This window comes from Liolophura sinensis, chromosome 10 (genome assembly GCF_032854445.1).
Source record: "Liolophura sinensis isolate JHLJ2023 chromosome 10, CUHK_Ljap_v2, whole genome shotgun sequence".
In the NCBI taxonomy this organism is placed as follows: Eukaryota; Metazoa; Mollusca; class Polyplacophora; order Chitonida; family Chitonidae; genus Liolophura; species Liolophura sinensis.
Window position 1 is genome coordinate 29,235,550 of NC_088304.1, and position 22,847 is coordinate 29,258,396.

Sequence of the window (22,847 nt, forward strand, 5' to 3'; positions counted from 1 at the left end):
GAAGCGATCACATGGCGGGAAAGCTGTAGCGGAGTTGACGATGTGGAGAATCGGGATTGTGGGATATGGCCATTTGGGTTTGTTCTGCTCAGCGTTTAAATAGGAAAACAGTATGAAAGATGGCTCTTTAACAGATGGAATTAAAGTCATATTTCGAAAAAAAATCTGCAATAGTGTGAATTCACACTACTGCAGATAAGACACCAGTGATGCTAATCAATGTGTCCGCATAACACTAACCATGCTAACAGTACATGATAAGGCCCATGTACCTGTATATATAGGCCTAGTCTCTTTGTAGGTCTACTCCTCAACTCGTACCGGTAGTCCTAAAGTTAGCATGTGAGACTTGGTGAACAAGTGTTGAAAGACCAAAGGAAAGCTCCTGTGGTAAATGTGTTGACGACAAGTCTGCAATAACTTATTAAATCAGCCCTGCATCACAGGACTGATGACCTGGATTTATACATTCTATATATGTACACCCAGTGGTGTGTGCGTCACACAGGCGCACAGATGCAGTGTGTAAACCCTATATATGTACACCCAGTGGTGTGTGCATCACACAGGCGCACAGATGCAGTGTGTAAACCCTATATATGTACACCCAGTGGTGTGTGCATCACACAGGTGCTCAGATGCAGTGTGTAAACCCTATATATGTACACCCAGTGGTGTGTGCATCACACAGGCGCTCAGATGCAGTGTGTAAACCCTAGATATGTACACCCAGTGGTGTGTGCATCACACAGGCGCTCAGATGCAGTGTGTAAACCCTAGATATGTGCCCCCAGAGGTGTGTGCATAACACGGGCGCTCAGATGCAGTGTGTAAACTGTAAACCCAAGATATGTGCACCCAGTGGTGCGTGCATCACACAGGTGCACAGGTGCAGTGCGTAAACCTCAGATGTGTGGTGTGTGCATCTCACAGGCACTCAGATGCAGTGTGTAAACCCAAGATATGTGCCCCCAGAGGTGTGTGCATAACACGGGCGCTCAGATGCAGTGTGTAAACCCAAGATATGTACACCTAGTGGTGCGTGCATCACACAGGTGCACAGGTGCAGTGCGTAAACCTCAAATGTGTGGTGTGTGCATCTCACAGGCACTCAGATGCAGTGTGTAAACCCAAGATATGTGCACCCAGTGGTGTGTGCATCACACAGGCGCTCAGATGCAGTGTGTAAACCCAAGATATCTACACCCAGTGGTGTGTGCATCACACAGGCGCTCAGATGCAGTGTGTAAACCCAAGATATGTACACCCAGAGGTGTGTGCATCACACAGGCGCTCAGATGCAGTGTGTAAACCCTAGATATGTGCCCCCAGAGGTGTGTGCATAACACGGGCGCTCAGATGCAGTGTGCAAATCCTAGATATGTGCACCCAGTGGTGCGTGCATCACACAGGTGCACAGGTGCAGTGCGTAAACCTCAGATGTGTGGTGTGTGCATCTCACAGGCACTCAGATGCAGTGTGTAAACCCAAGATATGTGCACCCAGTGGTGTGTGCATCACACAGGCGCTCAGATGCAGTGTGTAAACCCAAGATATGTACACCCAGTGGTGTGTGCATCACACAGGCGCTCAAATGCAGTGCCTAAACCCTAGATATGTACACCCAGTGGTGTGTGCGTCACACAGGCGCTCAGATGCAGTGTGTAAACCCTAGATATGTACACCCAGTGGTGTGTGCATCACACAGGCGCTCAGATGCAGTGCGTAAACCCAAGATATGTACACCCAGTGGTGTGTGCATCACACAGGCGCACAGGTACAGTGTGTAAACCCTAGATATGTCCACCCCATTGGTGTGTGCGTCACACAGGCGCTCAGATGGAGTGTGTAAACCCTAGATATGTCCACCCCATGGTGTGTGCATCACACAGGCGCTCGGATGCAGTGCCTAAACCCAAGATATGTACACCCAGTGGTGTGTGCATCACACAGGCGCTCGGATGCAGTGCCTAAACCCTAAATATGTACACCCAGTGGTGTGTGCATCACACAGGCGCACAGATGCAGTGCCTAAACCCTAGATATGTACACCCAGTAGTGGGTGCATCACACAGGCGCTCATATGCAGCGCGCAATCCCTAGATATGTACACCCAGTGGTGTGTGCATCACACAGGCGCTCGGATGCAGTCTGCAAATCCTAGATATGTACACCCAGTGGTGTGTGCATAACACAGGCGCTCAGGTTCAGTGTGCAAATCCTAGATATGTACACCCAGTGGTGTGTGCATCACACAGGCGCTCAGATGCAGTGTGTAAACCCTAGATATGTACACCCAGTGGTGTGTGCATCACACAGGCGCTCAGATGCAGTGCGTAAACCCAAGATATGTACACCCAGTGGTGTGTGCATCACACAGGCGCTCGGATGCAGTGCCTAAACCCTAAATATGTACACCCAGTGGTGTGTGCATCACACAGGCGCACAGATGCAGTGCCTAAACCCTAGATATGTACACCCAGTAGTGGGTGCATCACACAGGCGCTCATATGCAGCGCGCAATCCCTAGATATGTACACCCAGTGGTGTGTGCATCACACAGGCGCTCGGATGCAGTCTGCAAATCCTAGATATGTACACCCAGTGGTGTGTGCATAACACAGGCGCTCAGGTTCAGTGTGCAAATCCTAGATATGTACACCCAGTGGTGTGTGCATCACACAGGCGCTCAGATGCAGTGTGTAAACCCTAGATATGTACACCCAGTGGTGTGTGCATCACACAGGCGCTCAGATGCAGTGCGTAAACCCAAGATATGTACACCCAGTGGTGTGTGCATCACACAGGCGCACAGGTACAGTGTGTAAACCCTAGATATGTCCACCCCATTGGTGTGTGCGTCACACAGGCGCTCAGATGGAGTGTGTAAACCCTAGATATGTCCACCCCATGGTGTGTGCGTCACACAGGCGCTCGGATGCAGTGCCTAAACCCTAGATATGTACACCCAGTGGTGTGTGCATCACACAGGCGCTCGGATGCAGTGCCTAAACCCTAAATATGTACACCCAGTGGTGTGTGCATCACACAGGCGCACAGATGCAGTGCCTAAACCCTAGATATGTACACCCAGTAGTGGGTGCATCACACAGGCGCTCATATGCAGCGCGCAATCCCTAGATATGTACACCCAGTGGTGTGTGCATCACACAGGCGCTCGGATGCAGTCTGCAAATCCTAGATATGTACACCCAGTGGTGTGTGCATAACACAGGCGCTCAGGTTCAGTGTGCAAATCCTAGATATGTGCACCCAGTGGTGTGTGCATCACACAGGCGCTCGGATGCAGTCCGCAATCCTAGATATGTGCACCCAGTGGTGTGTGCATCACACAGGCGCTCAAATGCAGTGTGCAAACCCTATTATTGTACCCTACATGTATATTTAAGATGACGAGGTATGAAACAACTGTCAGCAGGCACCACACAATGTCTCCGGAATTTATGACATAATAAAGCCTTAATTATTTCCCGATCAAATGTATTTTATACCAGTGGCATTTTATGTGCAACATAAGCCCACTAGAATTGTTTGTTGCCAACGATGACCACAAACAACATGTAATGTCAGTTCACCCATGTACCATTTCAAAAATATCTCAGAGCAGTTTGTCAGGTGCATCACAAAGACAATATTAAAAGCGGCTGAGTCACATATGTTCCTTCCCTTTTCATCTGCTCATTTATACTGCAAGAACAATGTTGATCAGTTATTTCCAAGGATGCATTGTCCTACGAGTCTTTAGTGTTGGTAATGTAAAAAATGACCTGCTGTAGTGGCAGCCTGCACATACTTGGCTGCGACGAAATGCATTTGATCAGACTTTTAAATGGTTGGTTTTGGCGGATCATATGATCAGCCAAATGCAGACTTTGTCAGAGCAGTCGTGTACTAGCTCTAGCACAGAATCCAGATAAAACCATGTGTAATTATCCTGTTCAAGCAGGTTTTGTCCTCTGTTTTGTTTGGTGCAAATTATATGATTGTAGCAATGCTAAGCAGCTCAGTAAATCTTTGTCTGTTTGTTTGTCCCTGCGTCGGTTGGTCAGATTTTTATATCCTACACAGTGTATCTGTAAATATAAGCATGGGCCATATACTTGATTATAAACAAGTTAGGGGCCTGAGAGCTAGACAGTATTGACATTGTGGCAGCTATTTGAGTGCATGTGTACTTGTTATGGTGGTAACTTGATACACAGACATACCAGAAGATCTCCAGATGACTTTTGTCAACCCCTGTTACCCCTTGTTACAGTGCACCTACCTACATGTCAGAAATGATAATTCACTTCGTACATTTACTGGTATATGCCCATCGAGTCACACACTACACCATTAAATCTTGGTCTACTCTTGAAGCTATATTGATAAGTTTTAATAACTTCAGTCCCCAACTTTCGATCCCCTAAACTTTAAGGGTTTTATATTCAGGAATTGCTGTTCTCTCTTTTTTAGACATCAGGATCATTGATTTACGTCTTGTTTTGATTCAGGCCAGTATTTAGTGGATGCTATCCTGGAAAACCCTTCCCTGGAATTGGCATTTGTGTGGAACAGGAGCAAGACTGTTTTTGAAGGGAAGGTGAAGCCAGACTACATCCTTGAGGATTTGAGTGCATTCAGGGACAGGTAACTGATACAGTTATTTACAAAATGCATTCAGAAACAGGTATCCTGGTAAACTAATACACAGTGTGCTCTCAGGGACAGGTAACCTAATAGACTAATACACAGTGTGCATTCGGGGACAGGTAACCTAAATGGACTCTTCTATAACCCACAAGCATTCTCGTATTACATGTAAAGACGACCAAAGACCATAAATCTCATGTTTTACTCCCTTCAGTGCGCATGCAAAATGCTCGTCCAATGGCATAAATAGAAGGGACGAGTCTGTCATAAAATAAAACGTTTTTGCTGACAAAAATACATCTCGTGACGTTAATTTCATTCCATCCTGGACGAAAGCTATTTTGACGTTGTGATGTCACAGAAAGGTTAAACTTGTGTAACCAGTGTATGGCGAACGATTTGCAACTTTCATTCCCGGCAAAGGCAGTCACGTCACGGCAAGATTCTGATGTGTACATGTACTAACCAGTGTGTGCTGCAGACAGTATGTAAACCACACTGGGCAGCAGTGTTCATTTCACAGTGAAAAATGTGTCATTGTCGAAGATTACAAGCAGACCGTTACCAATGAATCTTTCACTGTTCAAAACACTTCACAGATTATTTTCAGCAGGTGCATTTGCCATCAGTTTGATATAGCTTCGAGCTCGAGTACTGTAAAGACTGGTACCCTCTTTGTCCAAAAACAATGGTTTAGCCTGGTATGTATGAAGTTGCAGGCTGTGCGCTATTGAGAAAAACTTGGCTTGGATCTTCCAGTGCTACATGTACTTAATATGCATGGGTGTGAGAGTGTTTACTTGACTGGAGTTTTTCATATTAATTAGAAGATTACTTGTATTAAGCGTTTTGGGGAGGGTGGCAGAATTGAAATAGTGTTTCCTGCTATGGGTGTCTGGTGGCTACGTCTTTGACCCAAAATAATAATCTCATACACCTTATGACTATAAAACTGTTGCTAAACACCCATGGCAGGAACATTATTTTTTAGATACACATTCAGGAACGTATGTGTTTAATCAGTCTTCAGCAATAAAATTGTGACAGATGTCTGATAGAATTACGTTGCACGTCGTTTGGATAAAAGGAATTTATGTGTAAGAAGTACAAATAGAAACAGAGGTTGAGACAGAGCATTTGTGTTTTCTGATATCATTTCCTGCCTCATCGCCATGACTGCAGTGACAATTGCGCCGTTCATGATATCTCTACAAAATTTGCTAGAGGAGGCAGTGTTGTGAAGCTATTACAGAGAATGGTACATGCGTTGTAGCGAGTATGTTATCGGCTATTTCACTTTTACAGTACGTCTGTCAGGGTAAAGCAATGGCCATGCAGGGGCAGTCTTTTTGTGACTGAAAACAAGATCATTAGCTTAGCCTTTCTCGTTTACAAGGAACATTTGTCCTGAATTAAAAAATGAATTCTGTTGAAAATGGAAAGGACAGCTTCAGTTCACCCAAATAAGTGTATGATGAAAAGCTGGTGATGAGATTGTACAGTATATAAAAGGCTTAGGGAATAACCTCATCAGGCAAACTTGATATGTCGAAAATGGCTGGCTCATGATTTTATTCATCATTTTTAAAATGATACTCACTACTCAGGAAGAAATATTCCTTGTCCTGTCGTATTAAAGAAACAATTTTTTGTGATATTGGTGTTTTATATGGAGGGCCATTTTAGAATAAAATCAAAGGTTTCAGATCCCAATTTTTTAAGGTGATATGATGACCATGCATAAAGAAATTGTATTAAATGGACCTCAAAATTGTTCTATCTTTGAGAGCTGTTAAGTATGCAAATGAAAGAAGTTAGTACGAAAAATAACTCTTTATTGGTAAACAATTATTTTTCATTCAATTTATTTGTTCGTTTTAACACAACATGATTAGTTTTGGACAAACATTTTCCTGATATGTAAAGTGGGCATTGTTGTGAAAGCTGCACAGAACTAGCAAATGTGCAGCACACCGACCCAGGAACCTCCCACCAATGTGATGGATAAGAGTTCAAGTCCAGCTCTTGCAGGCTTTCCATCTGGTCATCCATGAGAAGGTCTGCCGGAAATCTGCTCTTGCAGGCTTTCCATCTGGTCATCCATGAGAAGGTCTGCCAGAAATCTGCTGATAGTTGCTGGTTTCCTCCAAGCCCTTTCTGGTTTCCTCTAGGCCCTTCCCAATTTCCTCCCACCATAATGCAGGTCACTGTTGTATAAATGAAATATTCCTGAGTGTGGTGTAAAACTTTAATCAAATAAACAAATAACTACAGTAATAAATGTGAATTTTAATGAATTTTCCTGATTATATTACAGAAAGGCCGATTTGATCATTGAGGTGGCACATCCCGGTATATCATTCCAGTATGGGGCTGAGTTCCTTACTCAGACAGATTACATGGTAATTTAGTTTTTAAGAATAGGAGGCATCAAATTATCTCCCATGAAGTCACTCTCCAGTTTAAAAAGTGCGATTTTAGGAGTAAGCTGTGGTTAGGGTTGGACATCAGAAAATGGCTAATGTCAAGTTCCCTGAGTTTAAGACAGATTTTAAATTTGTAAATTTAATTGGAAAGCCCAGGATAATCGTTATGCATTTATTAAATTCCATTAAGAGGTGATTTAAAAATCCTACTTAAATACTTAAATACAATAGACATGCAGCTTTGGCCAATTTTACTTTGTCACACAATCATATTATATATTCTACCTATAAGCTGAAAAACATCATTTAAGATCTCTTAATATTTGTGCGACTCTTAAAGGCCGATATCATGTCTTTTTTACATTCTATTGCCATGTTTGTGACTGTTATGACATAACCTACATACAGCATGTTTAAACAGGCGAGGTCCCACTTCTCGTAGTTTCACGACCAAAACTAGTCTCGCATTACGTCATAATTGCTGTTGTGTAAAAAGGGAGATAATTCAGAGTAGGTCTGTTGTACTCAAATTATTGTTTTATCAATGTTTTTCTGTTTTTGAAAACAGTATTAATCTGCCATTTTTTAAATTAAGAAAAATTTGGATACTCTTACAAGTAATACAGAAATGGGGTATATAATCATGTTAACAGTGTACTTAATTGGTTCATTTCAGGTTGGCTCACCTACAGCACTTGCAAGTGCAGAGCTAGAGGGGCAGCTGCGTTCTGCTGCTGTTAAACATGGTCTTTACATTCCAGTAGGAGCGCTCTGGGGTGCGGATGATGTGCAGAAAATGGCTCAGCGTGGAACTCTACAGGTGGGAACCATAATAACGTAACATGTCAAACTAACCACAGGTTTTCACCATTTTGCGCATGTTCAGTGCTGATACCTGTCTGTTGTTCAGATTGTGATATAAAACTTTTTCCTCTGATTTTCTTTTTAAGAAAATTTGGTCAATTGCTGACAAGTCATTCCAAATTTGTTTCTCTTCAGACCACTTGCCCTTGACCAATAGGTTCAAAGTCAGGACAAATTTTGTGAAGTAGTTCTCTGCATCTGGAACTAAAGTGACATATTTGTTTGCAAATAGTTATTCACCAACCAAACAGATAAATAAGTATAGGAAACCGTTCAATGTTCTTGTATTTGAGTTGATGAGATGTTCATCAGAAAAATCAATTTTTTGGTTTACACTTTGGTAACAAGATATTTAGCTGACACCTGCAGAAAAGTACATACATAAGACCAGGAAATCAACACAGTAAGATTTTTTTTTTTTTCTTTTGATTGGTGTTTTAATATTTCACTTATACGACGGCAGTCAGCATTATGGTGGGTGGAAACCGGGCAGAGCCCGGGGGAAACCCACGACCATCCGCAAGTTGCTGGCAGACCTTCACACAGACGGCTGGAGAGGAAGCCAGCATGAGCTGGACTTGAACTCACAGCGACCGCATTGGTGAGAGACTCCTGGGCCATTACGCTGTGCTAGCGCGCTAACCAACTGAGCCACAGAGGACCCAAACACAATAAGAAATGTTGCATAACATGTAATGGAATAATTTCAGGCGTTGAAAATAACGATGAAGAAACACCCGTCGTCATTTAAACTGGAAGGTGAACTGAAGATAAAGAATGATGAAGTCAAAAGTGATGCTGTGGTTCTCTTTGATGGTGAGAAAACATAACCCACTTGTATGACAAAACATAACCCACGTGTATGAGAAAACATAACCCACATGTATGAGAAAACATAACCCAAATGTATGTGAAAACATAACCCACGTGTATGTGAAAACATAACCCATGTGTATGAGAAAGCACAACCCACGTGTATGAGAAAACAACCCACGTGAATGAGAAAACATGACCGGCACGTGTGAGAAAACATAAGCCACACACATGAGAAAACGTAACCTACAAGAAAACTTATGAGAGAAAATAACCTGTTAAAAAAAATGACCTATGAAAAAACATAACCTATGAGAAAACATAATCTTTGAGAAAACTTAACCTATGAGAAGAAATGAGCTGTGAGAAAACATAACCTATGAGAAAACACAACCTAAAGTATGACCTACAAAACCTTAAAGAAGAGATAGCTTATAAGAAAATTTGTTTTTAATAATTTTATATTTAATACATTCGTTTGGTTGGCTTTCTGCACATTTCTTAAAAGGGATGAAAAACACAACTGTTGGATTGTCTGATCATAAATATGTACTTTTTACACGTTACATGTAGTTAGTTTGTAGATTGCTCTGATGTTAAGTTTGGCAAAATTTTGTTGGGCCAATGATGGAGGGGAGGAACAACAAAGCGCCCTCCATTGAAAAACCTGATGCAGCTACCATGGGAGTTTGTGACGATGTTTGAGACAAAAATTACCCATCAAATATGTCTCCACGGCCTGAGTTTTGTCGACACTTATCTTTCTGTCTGTCGATTTATCGCAAGTGCAATGTCATTCGGTTATTTCTTCAGCCACGTGAGCAAGGATTCCTTGGTGATGATCAAAGTGACGCTCCGTTCTGACAATCTCAACATAAACTCAGGTAACTGTATCAAGGTTTTTTAATATAGCGCGCTCTAAGGCTTGTTTGGAGTCATCTTTGGCGGAACAGAATTGTCCCAAACCTCATCTCAGAGCAGTCTTTGACTAATAATTTTGCTTGCTTTTTAGGCCAGAATTCAGCTTATACCACCCATTTCTCCTGTTCATGATTGGTTAATACCTGTATCTTACTTATGATTGTACAACAAACTTTGCTGCCGTCATTGCAGATCTGTGGCTTATACCACCCATTTCTCCTGTTTATGATTGGTTAATACCTGTATTTTACTTATGATGGCACAACAAACTTTGCTGCCGTCATTGCAGATCTGTAGCTTATACCACCCATTTCTCCTGTTAATGATTGGTTAATACCTGTATCTTACTTATGATTGTACAACAAACTTTGCTGCCGTCATTGCAGATCTGTAGCTTATACCACCCATTTCTCCTGTTTATGATTGGTTAATACCTGTATCTTACTTATGATTGTACAACAAACTTTGCTGCCGTCATTGCAGATCTGTGGCTTATACCACCCATTTCTCCTGTTTATGATTGGTTGATACCTGTATTTTACTTATGATTGTACAACAAACTTTGCTGCCGTCATTGCAGATCTGTGGCTTATACCACCCATTTCTCCTGTTCATGATTGGTTAATACCTGTATCTTACTTATGATGCACAACAAACTTTGCCTCCGTCATTGCAGATCTGTAGCTTATACCACCCATTTCTCCTGTTAATGATTGGTTGATACCTGTATCTTACTTATGATGGTAGAACAAACTTTGCTGCCGTGATTGCAGATCTGTAGCTTATACCACCCATTTCTCCTGTTCATGATTGGTTAATACCTGTATCTTACTTATGATGGCACAACAAACTTTGCCTCCGTCATTGCAGATCTGTAGCTTATACCACCCATTTCTCCTGTTCATGATTGGTTAATACCTGTATCTTACTTATGATGGCACAACAAACTTTGCCTCCGTCATTGCAGATCTGTAGCTTATACCACCCATTTCTCCTGTTTATGATTGGTTAATACCTGTATCTTACTTATGATGGTAGAACAAACTTTGCTGCCGTCATTGCAGATCTGTAGCTTATACCACCCATTTCTCCTGTTCATGATTGGTTAATACCTGTATCTTACTTATGATGGCACAACAAACTTTGCCTCCGTCATTGCAGATCTGTAGCTTATACCACCCATTTCTCCTTTTAATGATTGGTTAATACCTGTATCTTACTTATGATGGCACAACAAACTTTGCCTCTGTCATTGCAGATCTGTAGCTTATACCACCTATTTCTCCTGTTTTATGATTGGTTAATACCTGTATCTTACTTATGATGGCACAACAAAACTTTGCCTCTGTCATTGCAGATCTGTAGCTTATACCACCCATTTCTCCTGTTTATGATTGGTTAATACCTGTATCTTACTTATGATGGCACAACAAACTTTGCCTCCGTCATTGCAGATCTGTAGCTTATACCACCCATTTCTCCTGTTTATGATTGGTTAATACCTGTATCTTACTTATGATGGCACAACAAACTTTGCCTCCGTCATTGCAGATCTGTAGCTTATACCACCCATTTCTCCTGTTTATGATTGGTTAATACCTGTATCTTACTTATGATGGTAGAACAAACTTTGCTGCCGTCATTGCAGATCTGTGGCTTATACCACCCATTTCTCCTGTTTATGATTGGTTAATACCTGTATCTTACTTATGATGGCACAACAAACTTTGCCTCCGTCATTGCAGATCTGTAGCTTATACCACCTATTTCTCCTGTTTATGATTGGTTAATACCTGTATCTTACTTATGATGGCACAACAAACTTTGCTGCCGTCATTGCAGATCTGTAGCTTATACCACCCATTTCTCCTGTTAATGATTGGTTAATACCTGTATCTTACTTATGATGGTAGAACAAACTTTGCTGCCGTCATTGCAGATCTGTAGCTTATACCACCCATTTCTCCTTTTAATGATTGGTTAATACCTGTATCTTACTTATGATGGCACAACAAACTTTGCCTCCGTCATTGCAGATCTGTAGCTTATACCACCCATTTCTCCTGTTAATGATTGGTTAATACCTGTATCTTACTTATGATGGCACAACAAACTTTGCTGCCGTGATTGCAGATCTGTAGCTTATACCACCCATTTCTCCTGTTAATGATTGGTTAATACCTGTATCTTACTTATGATGGCACAACAAACTTTGCTTCCGTCATTGCAGATCTGTAGCTTATACCACCCATTTCTCCTGTTTATGATTGGTTAATACCTGTATCTTACTTATGATGGTAGAACAAACTTTGCCTCTGTCATTGCAGATCTATAGCTTATACCACCCATTTCTCCTGTTTATGATTGGTTAATACCTGTATCTTACTTATGATGGCACAACAAACTTTGCCTCCGTCATTGCAGATCTGTAGCTTATACCACCTATTTCTCCTGTTTATGATTGGTTAATACCTGTATCTTACTTATGATGGCACAACAAACTTTGCTGACGTCATTGCAGATCTGTAGCTTATACCACCCATTTCTCCTTTTAATGATTGGTTAATACCTGTATCTTACTTATGATGGCACAACAAACTTTGCTGCCGTCATTGCAGATCTGTAGCTTATACCACCCATTTCTCCTGTTAATGATTGGTTAATACCTGTATCTTACTTATGATGGCACAACAAACTTTGCTGCCGTCATTGCAGATCTGTAGCTTATACCACCCATTTCTCCTGTTAATGATTGGTTAATACCTGTATCTTACTTATGATGGCACAACAAACTTTGCCTCCGTCATTGCAGATCTGTAGCTTATACCACCCATTTCTCCTGTTTATGATTGGTTAATACCTGTATCTTACTTATGATGGTAGAACAAACTTTGCTGCCGTCATTGCAGATCTGTGGCTTATACCACCCATTTCTCCTGTTTATGATTGGTTAATACCTGTATCTTACTTATGATGGCACAACAAACTTTGCTGCCGTCATTGCAGATCTGTAGCTTATACCACCCATTTCTCCTGTTCATGATTGGTTAATACCTGTATCTTACTTATGATGGCACAACAAACTTTGCCTCCGTCATTGCAGATCTGTAGCTTATACCACCCATTTCTCCTGTTTATGATTGGTTAATACCTGTATCTTACTTATGATGGTAGAACAAACTTTGCTTCCGTCAATTCAGATCTGTAGCTTATACCACCCATTTCTCCTGTTAATGATTGGTTAATACCTGTATCTTACTTATGATTGTACAACAAACTTTGCCTCCGTCATTGCAGATCTGTAGCTTATACCACCCATTTCTCCTGTTTATGATTGGTTAATACCTGTATCTTACTTATGATGGTAGAACAAACTTTGTTGCTGTCATTGCAGATCTGTAGCTTATACCACCCATTTCTCCTGTTTATGATTGGTTAATACCTGTATCTTACTTATGATGGCACAACAAACTTTGTTGCCGTCATTGCAGATCTGTAGCTTATATCACCCATTTCTCCTGTTCATGATTGGTTAATATCTGTATCTTACTTATGATGGCACAACAAACTTTGCCTCCGTCATTGCAGATCTGTAGCTTATACCACCCATTTCTCCTTTTAATGATTGGTTAATACCTGTATCTTACTTATGATGGCACAACAAACTTTGTTGCCGTCATTGCAGATCTGTACCTTTGCAGAATACTAATAGCTTCTTGTAACCGTGCACAGGACCAGTTAGAGAGTTATGTCCCTTGGCGCCAAATAACGTCAACACCATGGCAGTAGGAGCAATGGCTGCTAGTAACCTGGGCTTTGACAAGGTTCAGGGCAGTCTTGTGTCCGATCCAAGGTACTTGGTTTTGTTCCCATTCTTTTGTGTACCCTAATTCTTTAACCTTTGCAGCCAGTATTTTGAAACATTTGGTGTATGACGCTTGCATCTTTAGTGAAAAAAACCGAATCATTTCAGCATCATTTTCGCAATAATACTGCATTTCAGCTGGCGTTTATGTAAAGATGCACTTTCAGAAGGACATGGAGAGCTTCAAATGGTCCACGTACATATACCTGGAATGTGAACACTTAAATTAGGTAGATGAAGCAGTCAGGCAAAATGTTGTCGCTCTAAAAATGCTAAACTTCTGGCCGGTGAAATAAAGTAAGCCACATCAGTCTTAGCCTACAGTGACTGTAATATATTTATTTATTTATTTGATTGGTGTTTTATGGCGAATTCAAGAATATTTCACTTATACAACAGCCGTCAGCATTGTGGTGGTAGGAAAATGAGCCCTGGGGAAACCCACGACCATCTGCATATTGTTGCTAAATCTGCCCACATTTGACTGGAGAGGACGCCAGCATGTGCTGGACTCACAGCGACTGCATTGGGTAGAGGCTCCTAGGTCACTCTTTCATTAATTGCACATATTATTTACTTGTCTAAGACAGGAGGAGCACCAGAGAAACGTGGCAAGTCAGAGAAAAATTTATTTACAAATGTTTTTACTTCTTTAAGTATAAAAGAAAACACATTGTGACCATGTACAATAAAACCAGAATTTTGTAATTTGTAAGCAGGGAAGACTAAAAAACTGATATTTTTCCATTATTCCCTTTGTTCAATTATCTACATGAATCAAATCTGTTCTGTTTCCATAACAAAAGTAAAATTAAAGTACATGTTTTTGTTGGGGATGGGGGGTGTTGATAGTTTGACAGACTACCATATAGTAGAGGTGGATGTGTGGGGACCAGGAGACATTGAGAAAGGAACAGCCTTCCACTGCCATACCGTCCGTACAAATCCTGCCAAGGTCGGAGCAGTCACGGGCAGCGCCACATATGCATCCTTCCTGAGCAGTATGTTACGTAAGTTTCACGTTGAATTATAACATTTTATATTTATTTCATTGTATTTGTGTTTAATGTTGTCATCAAATGTCAGAATTACAATTCACCACCATTGCCTAAGGGGTAACTTCCTTATCAGCTTCTGGCAAATCTCTCTCTGAATGACAAGAGCTGTGTCTTCACAAAATAGGTCAAGGCTATGAATAGTCCATCACTAACATGGCGGTAGAGCGTAGATGTAGACAGAATTTGAAAACAGGCTGTCTATGCGGTAGAGCTCCTTGTATCACTCTGCTGGCTAAACCTATACGGTAGAGCTCCTTGTATAACTCTGCTGGCGAAACCTATGCAGTAGAGCTCCTTGTATCACTCTGCTGGCGAAACCTATGCAGTAGAGCTCCTTGTATAACTCTGCTGGCGAAACCAATGCAGTAGAGCTCCTTGTATCACTCTGCTGGCGAAACCTATGCAGTAGAGCTCCTTGTATCACTCTGCTGGCTAAACCTATGCAGTAGAGCACCTTGTGTCACCCCACTGGCTAAACCTATGCAGTAGAGCTCCTTGTATAACTCTGCTGGCGAAACCTATGCGGTAGAGCTCCTTGTATCACTCTGCTGGCTAAACCTATGCAGTAGAGCACCTTGTGTCACCCCACTGGCTAAACCTATGCAGTAGAGCTCCTTGTATCACTCTGCTGGCGAAACCTATACAGTAGAGCTCCTTGTATAACTGCTGGCGAAACCTATGCAGTAGAGCTCCTTGTATCACTCTGCTGGCTAAACCTATGCGGTAGAGCTCCTTGTATAACTCTGCTGGCGAAACCTATGCAGTAGAGCTCCTTGTATAACTCTGCTGGCTAAACCTATGCAGTAGAGCTCCTTGTATCACTCTCCTGGCTAAACCTATGTGGTAGAGCTCCTTGTATAACTCTGCTGGCTAAACCTATGCAGTAGAGCTCCTTGCATAACTCTGCTGGCTAAACCTGTGCAGTAGAGCTCCTTGTATAATTCTGCTGGCGAAACCTATGCGGTAGAGCTCCTTGTAGCACTCTGCTGGCTAAACCTATGCGGTAGAGCTCCTTGTAGCACTCTGCTGGCTAAACCTATGCAGTAGAGCTCCTTGTGTCACCCCACTGGCTAAACCTATGCGGTAGAGCTCCTTGTATCACTCTGCTGGCTAAACCTATGCAGTAGAGCTCCTTGTATCACTCTGCTGGCTAAACCTATGCAGTAGAGCTCCTTGTGTCACCCCACTGGCTAAACCTATGCGGTAGAGCTCCTTGTAGCACTCTGCTGGCTAAACCTATGCAGTAGAGCTCCTTGTGTCACCCCACTGGCTAAACCTATGCAGTAGAGCTCCTTGTATCACTCTGCTGGCTAAACCTATGCAGTAGAGCTCCTTGTATAACTCTGCTGGCTAAACCTATGCGGTAGAGCTCCTTGTATCACTCTGCTGGCTAAACCTATGCAGTAGAGCTCCTTGTATCACTCTGCTGGCTAAACCTATGCAGTAGAGCTCCTTGTGTCACCCCACTGGCTAAACCTATGCGGTAGAGCTCCTTGTAGCACTCTGCTGGCTAAACCTATGCAGTAGAGCTCCTTGTGTCACCCCACTGGCTAAACCTATGCAGTAGAGCTCCTTGTATCACTCTGCGGGCAAAACCTATGCAGTAGAGCTCCTTGTATCACTCTGCTGGCTAAACCTATGCAGTAGAGCTCCTTGTGTCACCCCACTGGCTAAACCTATGCGGTAGAGCTCCTTGTAGCACTCTGCTGGCTAAACCTATGCAGTAGAGCTCCTTGTGTCACCCCACTGGCTAAACCTATGCAGTAGAGCTCCTTGTATCACTCTGCTGGCTAAACCTATGCAGTAGAGCTCCTTGTGTCACCCCACTGGCTAAACCTATGCGGTAGAGCTCCTTGTATCACTCTGCTGGCTAAACCTATGCAGTAGAGCTCCTTGTATCACTCTGCTGGCTAAACCTATGCGGTAGAGCTCCTTGTAACACTCTGCTGGCTAAACCTATGCAGTAGAGCTCCTTGTATCACTCTGCTGGCTAAACCTGTGCAGTAGAGCTCCTTGTATCACTCTGCTGGCTAAACCTATGCAGTAGAGCTCCTTGTATCACTCTGATGGCTAAACCTGTGCAGTAGAGCTCCTTGTGTCAGGATCTTTGTTGTCAGATTCATCCATTCGTACGCAAACAACTTTCCTTAATATGATTCAATTTTTTAAACCTAGATTAGATTAGATACCCTCCCTGCAAACTGAGACACACTCCATCCCCAAGCATAGGTTTCACCATAGGATAGTAATGCTTCTTAAAAGAGAATTGTCCAGGAATTGCGCTCTCCCTGACAGCTCACAATTTTGATATTGCCTCTGCCCGGAGAACACCTCAGCCAATGAAACAGCGACAGTTAACCAATGGCAGTAACCTGTACATGATCTTAAGTTGTTAGAACAGGGGAGGTAACTAGGGTTCAGCTACTGGACTATTGTATGTTTGGTTTTTGCTTTGTGGCACTAGATTTGTCAGGTACCTGGTATAATGGTGTGTTGTTTTCCCCAGATAAAATAAAATTCCATCTTCAAAGTAAACATTGTTTAATACAATTCAAAACAAATGAAATAGGGTGTAAGTACAAGAACAGTTGCTTAAACAGCTGGGGGATGTAAACAAGGGGAGCTAATTCAAGGTGTGGCCAGGCTTGGACAAAGCAAGGGACTTGATAACAAGTTTTAGCTCTTCTGAAGGGGTCAATCTAATAAATAAATGAATGAATTGAAAGTAAAAACCTCTTTGAGTATGGTATTAAACAATAATCAGACAATTTAGAATGGTGCAACGTACATAAATTATAAATAAGTAGCCTCTGTTGAAAGTTGATGCAAATTTAGATTTGCTTAATAGCCTACATGTAGAGTTGCTTGTTCTGTAGGGGATTTGTTTTAGTTTTCATCACACTTAACTCTTCTTTTTTTCTCCACTTCAGGGGCACGTGGAAAGGGGCCTGGCGTTCACTTCTGTTGATACTAGTCAGCTATGTCAGAGTCACAACGACGTTTTACTTACTATGGAAGGACAAAAGAATCCTTTGACAACCTAGAATTTGGGAAAGTAAACATAATAGAATTGTTTACTCTGGTTTTTACCTGCAGATATATTCAAGAGATATGTAATTTGTTAATGCCTGTATTGTTGCATGTTCACATTTATAAATCATGTATTCCATGTCTGTTCAGAACAACAGGCATTGACTGCTGAAAACTAGGGAGAGTTCACTAACAGAAAATCTGACAAGTCAAAAAGGTTTCTGTTCTTCTGCTGATGTGGGTAGAAAGTTCACAGTGATGTGAAACACCAGTCATTCAATCATTCATTCTCACTGGCAAAGGAAACCCATGATATGTCCAACAGCTGCACCATGACCTCATTTTATTGATGTCAGACGATCCTATCACAACTCCTCATGATGACATCACAGAACTAGGGTAGAAATTTATATGTTGTGACGTAGTAGATGTCACGCTACTATAGATTTTTGATGTAACAATGGCTGAGGCTCTGCTTCACACTAGCGCCACCTAATGGGATCAAAAAATATAGTGCCTCTACAGTTTATGACAGCTATATATCATAAACTTTGTGGTTGAGGAAATTGTTGAATCAACAAGCTCTACCAGCACTTGGGATCGAGGCAACATCTTCACCAATCTGTTTTTTGTTGTATCTTGGGCCTGAAAAGGATGGCAAGTATTAATATAGGATAATAAAGGATGGCATGTATTAATATGATATGGTGTGTTATTTATTAATGAATATCCATTAACCACATGAATACACATCGAACAGGTGTGGTTAGATAAAGCCTTCTCATGGCATACAGCAGAAGGCCTAGCAGTTCAGCACAGTGGTATGCCTTAGGGGAAACTTTTTAATATTTTTGAATCAGTGACTGAACTTTTTTTGGGCATGCACGTGTTGGGTGGGATTTTGCCCAAACCTTATCTTGACCTGGTATTTTTGGGCATGCATGAGTTGGGTGGGATTTTGCCCAAATTTTGTCTTGACCTAAGCTGGTATTTTTGGGCATGCATGTATTGGGTGGGAGTTTGCCCAAATCGTATCTTGACCTGAGCTGGTGTTTTTGGGCATGCATGTAGTACATTGTTCTGCGATAAAGAATTAGTGTACAAATTTTAAACTTCGTATAGCAAAGCATTTTAACTTTATCTGTGTTTGAATTTTTGACTTAAGTTTTAAGACGCTTGGTAAATATGGGCGCTGGTCATAATCTTGGTCATAGTCTTCACCATCGGTGAAGGAATGAATGGAGCTAGATAAATTGAGAAACAAGAGCCCTCAACTGCCAGCAAGATACTGGCACAGAAAGAAAATCGTATATTCTGCTCCCCTTACCTCGGGTCGTGCATTCTGCTCCCATTATCACAGGTGGTGTATTCTGCTCCCATTATCACTGTTTGTGTATTCTGCTCCCATTATCACTGGTGGTGTATTCTGCTCCCTTTATCACTGGTGGTGTATTCTGCTCCCATTATCACTGGTCGTGTATTCTGCTCCCCTTATCACTGGTGGTGTATTCTGCTCCCCTTATCACTGGTCGGGTATTCTGCTCCCCTTATCACTGGTCGGGTATTCTGCTCCCATTATCACTGGTCGTGTATTCTGCTCCCTTTATCACTGGTGGTGTATTCTGCTCCCTTTATCACTGGTGGTGTATTCTGCTCCCTCAACTGCCAGCAAGACACTGGCACAGAAAGAAAATCGTATATTCTGCTCCCCTTACCTCGGGTCGTGCATTCTGCTCCCATTATCACAGGTGGTGTATTCTGCTCCCATTATCACTGTTTGTGTATTCTGCTCCCATTATCACTGGTGGTGTATTCTGCTCCCTTTATCACTGGTGGTGTATTCTGCTCCCATTATCACTGGTCGTGTATTCTGCTCCCCTTATCACTGGTGGTGTATTCTGCTCCCATTATCACTGGTGGTGTATTCTGCTCCCTTTATCACTGGTGGTGTATTCTGCTCCCTTTATCACTGGTGGTGTATTCTGCTCCCTTTATCACTGGTGGTGTATTCTGCTCCCTTTATCACTGGTCGTGTATTCTGCTCCCCTTATCACTGGTCGGGTATTCTGCTCCCCTTATCACTGGTGGTGTATTCTGCTCCCATTATCACTGGTGGTGTATTCTGCTCCCTTTATCACTGGTGGTGTATTCTGCTCCCTTTATCACTGGTGGTGTATTCTGCTCCCTCAACTGCCAGCAAGACACTGGCACAGAAAGAAAATCGTATATTCTGCTCCCCTTACCTCGGGTCGTGCATTCTGCTCCCATTATCACAGGTGGTGTATTCTGCTCCCATTATCACTGTTTGTGTATTCTGCTCCCATTATCACTGGTGGTGTATTCTGCTCCCTTTATCACTGGTGGTGTATTCTGCTCCCATTATCACTGGTCGTGTATTCTGCTCCCCTTATCACTGGTGGTGTATTCTGCTCCCTTTATCACTGGTGGTGTATTCTGCTCCCATTATCACTGGTCGTGTATTCTGCTCCCCTTATCACTGGTGGTGTATTCTGCTCCCTTTATCACTGGTCGTGTATTCTGCTCCCCTTATCACTGGTCGTGTATTCTCCTCTCATTATCACTGACAACCATGAAAGCGAATTAAGCGAAAAATTCGGAATAAGGCGTTTCATAACAATCAGATCACATAGATACATGGTTGTCATGGTGTGGCAAGTTCACTTAAAACCATCCCTTCATGTGGAGATCGTTTTCCTCTTCCCATGCACAAGCCAACACTCGAGTTGGCAAAATATCCCCTGTATGGTGCTACCTGCTGGACCGCCCATGCATAATCCAACACTCGTGTTGACTAAATATCCCCTGTATGGTGCTACCTGCCGGACCGCCCATGCATAAGCCAACACTCGAGTTGGCAAAATATTCCCTGTATGGTGCTACCTGCTGGACCGCCCATGCATAAGCCAACACTGGTGATGACCAAATATTACTTGTTTGGTGCTACCTGCTGGGCCGCCCATGCATAAGCCAACACTCGTGTTGACAAAATATTCCCTGTATGGTGCTACCTGCTGGACCGCCCATGCATAAGCCAACACTCGTGTTGACTAAATATTCCCTATATGGCGCTACCTGCTGGACCGCCCATGCATAAGCCAACACTCGTGTTGACAAAATATTCCCTATATGGCGCTACCTGGTGGAATGCCCATGCATAAGCCAACACTCGTGTTGACAAAATATTCCGTTTGGTGCTACGTGCTAGGCCGCCCATGTATAAGCCAACACTCGTGTTGACGAAATATTCCCTGTTTGGTGCTACCTGCTGGACCGCCCATGCATAAGCCAACACTTGTGTTGACAAAATATTCCCTGTTTGGTGCTACCTGCTGGACCGCCCATGCATAAGCCAACACTCATGTTGACGAAATATTCCCTCTTTGTTGCTACGTGCTAGGCCGCCCATGCATAAGCCAACACTCGTGTTGACGAAATATCCCCTGTTTGGTGCTACCTGCTGGACCGCCCATGCATAAGCCAATACTCGTGTTGACAAAATATTCCCTATTTGGTGCTACCTGCAGGACTGCCCATCACTTTACCAAACGCTTTTAATACTTTCTTAGTTTTTTGGTGGGTTGTGTTATGCGTTGTTTTGTGAATTGGCCATGCGATTATTGACATGGAACGTCCTTATTGGTTGATGGCTGATTGACGGCTGGTATACGACTGTCATGGAACGTCCTTATTGGTTGACGGCTGGTATACGATTGTAATGGAACGTCTTTATTGGTTGTCGGCTGGTATACGATTGTAATGGAACGTCTTTATTGGTTGTCGGCTGGTATACGACTGTCATGGAACGTTCTTATTGGTTGATGGCTGGTATGTGACTGTCATGAAACGTCCTTTTTGATTGACGGCTGGTATACGAATGTCTGTTTCGACGGATAGATTTCAAGGTTTCAGCTGTTCTCAAGATTTCTTCAATTCTCAAACTTTCCAACATTTTAAAGATTTCCAAGATTCAACTTCCCACAGGTTTCAATATTGCTATGGTGTTCCTTTTTTCAAATGTTCCTAGGTTTTCACTAGTCTTTGTGGCCTCAAGGTTTTCACTGATTTCGGCGCTTCACCCATGTCACGGCTATTCATCGGTCTCAAGGACTTGTGAACGTGTACAGTGCCAGATTACAGATTTCCACCTTGTAGAACCTCTAGCCTGTCCCTGGTGGTAAGTGATGGTAAACCAGTTTTGGTATCTGCAGAACCGAATACCAGCTTCAAACGGGCATTACTATAATCGGACATTGCTATAATCGGGCATTGCTATAATCAGGCATTGCTATAATAGATCATAATAGATACGACATTGACACAAGGTCCCCAAGTATGTGGCCTATGCTGAGCGCCAAATGAGGTACATTTAGCACCTAGATAACAGATTGAACCGTGGATCAACAGTAGGCCTACCATTTGCAAGGTAGAGGGTCTAACCACTACCCACTGTTACTGGTCAGAGTAATGAAGAAGACGTAGGGAAGAAATGTTGTATTCAATTGACCGTGTTTCAAGAAAGCAGCAACTGTGTACGCGGAAACTGTACTAATTTACCATTACAACGACATTTGTGATCTACAGATGATTCAGTCATGCCTACTCCAGCACATTATATTTTGCCATTCATTGAGTCTTGCAACGATAATCCCATTTGTGTCTTTCTTTCTCGTCGGTAACTTCTTGATTAGGAGAACACGCAGTGGATACATATAAATCCGAATTTCTTCATGCCGGAAAGAAGATTTTTGAATGTGTAGGCTTTGAGGTTCGATCGCAAAAGAGCCTAGAGATTGCCAAATTGCGTCAAACTAAACCGCAAAACTGTAGCCGTATTTATCCGCACGATAAATATGCCAAGGCTTCAGGGTATTCACAATGAGGTCGACACCACCTTCAGTCTGTGGGAAGAAATCATTCCTTATTTAGCCCGAAGTAAATCGTGCTGTACATTTTGGAACATATAGACCATTGATATAACAGGACAATTGGTATTGTATATAGCAGCCTGAGAAATGATGTGTCATGTTTAGGCTTATCACAAGGTCTCCACTGGTCTCCAGGTTTCGAGTTCGAACTCTTTTGTCGCTAAAGGTAAAAAGGGCCTAACTCTATCAAGTGAAAAATGATATAGGCAACCTACTGAGCACTTATCTCGCCGTGTTCAAGAGACACAATTGACGCCTCTCTCCTACA

General features: G+C 42.4%; 1 protein-coding gene across 1 annotated transcript; it reads left to right on the plus strand.

The window, feature by feature from the left end:
• The first annotated feature begins 10 nt into the window (after positions 1-10).
• On the plus strand, positions 11-18,315 carry LOC135476645 (aspartate dehydrogenase domain-containing protein-like). Its single transcript, XM_064756742.1, has 8 exons — positions 11-77; positions 4,518-4,653; positions 6,974-7,058; positions 7,759-7,902; positions 8,657-8,762; positions 13,413-13,533; positions 14,398-14,555; positions 17,534-18,315. Exons 1-8 carry the CDS (start codon positions 41-43, stop codon positions 17,569-17,571), a joined length of 825 nt encoding a protein of 274 aa, XP_064612812.1. The 5' UTR covers positions 11-40; the 3' UTR covers positions 17,572-18,315.
• Positions 18,316-22,847: the final 4,532 nt, after the last annotated feature.

Bases quoted from the DNA above. Each gene is read 5' to 3' on its own strand.
- LOC135476645 (XM_064756742.1), top strand. From the start codon at position 41: ATGTGGAGAATCGGGATTGTGGGATATGGCCATTTGG. The intron at 7,059-7,758 runs GTAATTTAGTTT...GGTTCATTTCAG, and splicing joins TTACTCAGACAGATTACATG to GTTGGCTCACCTACAGCACT. The intron at 13,534-14,397 runs GTACTTGGTTTT...GGGTGTTGATAG, and splicing joins AGTCTTGTGTCCGATCCAAG to TTTGACAGACTACCATATAG.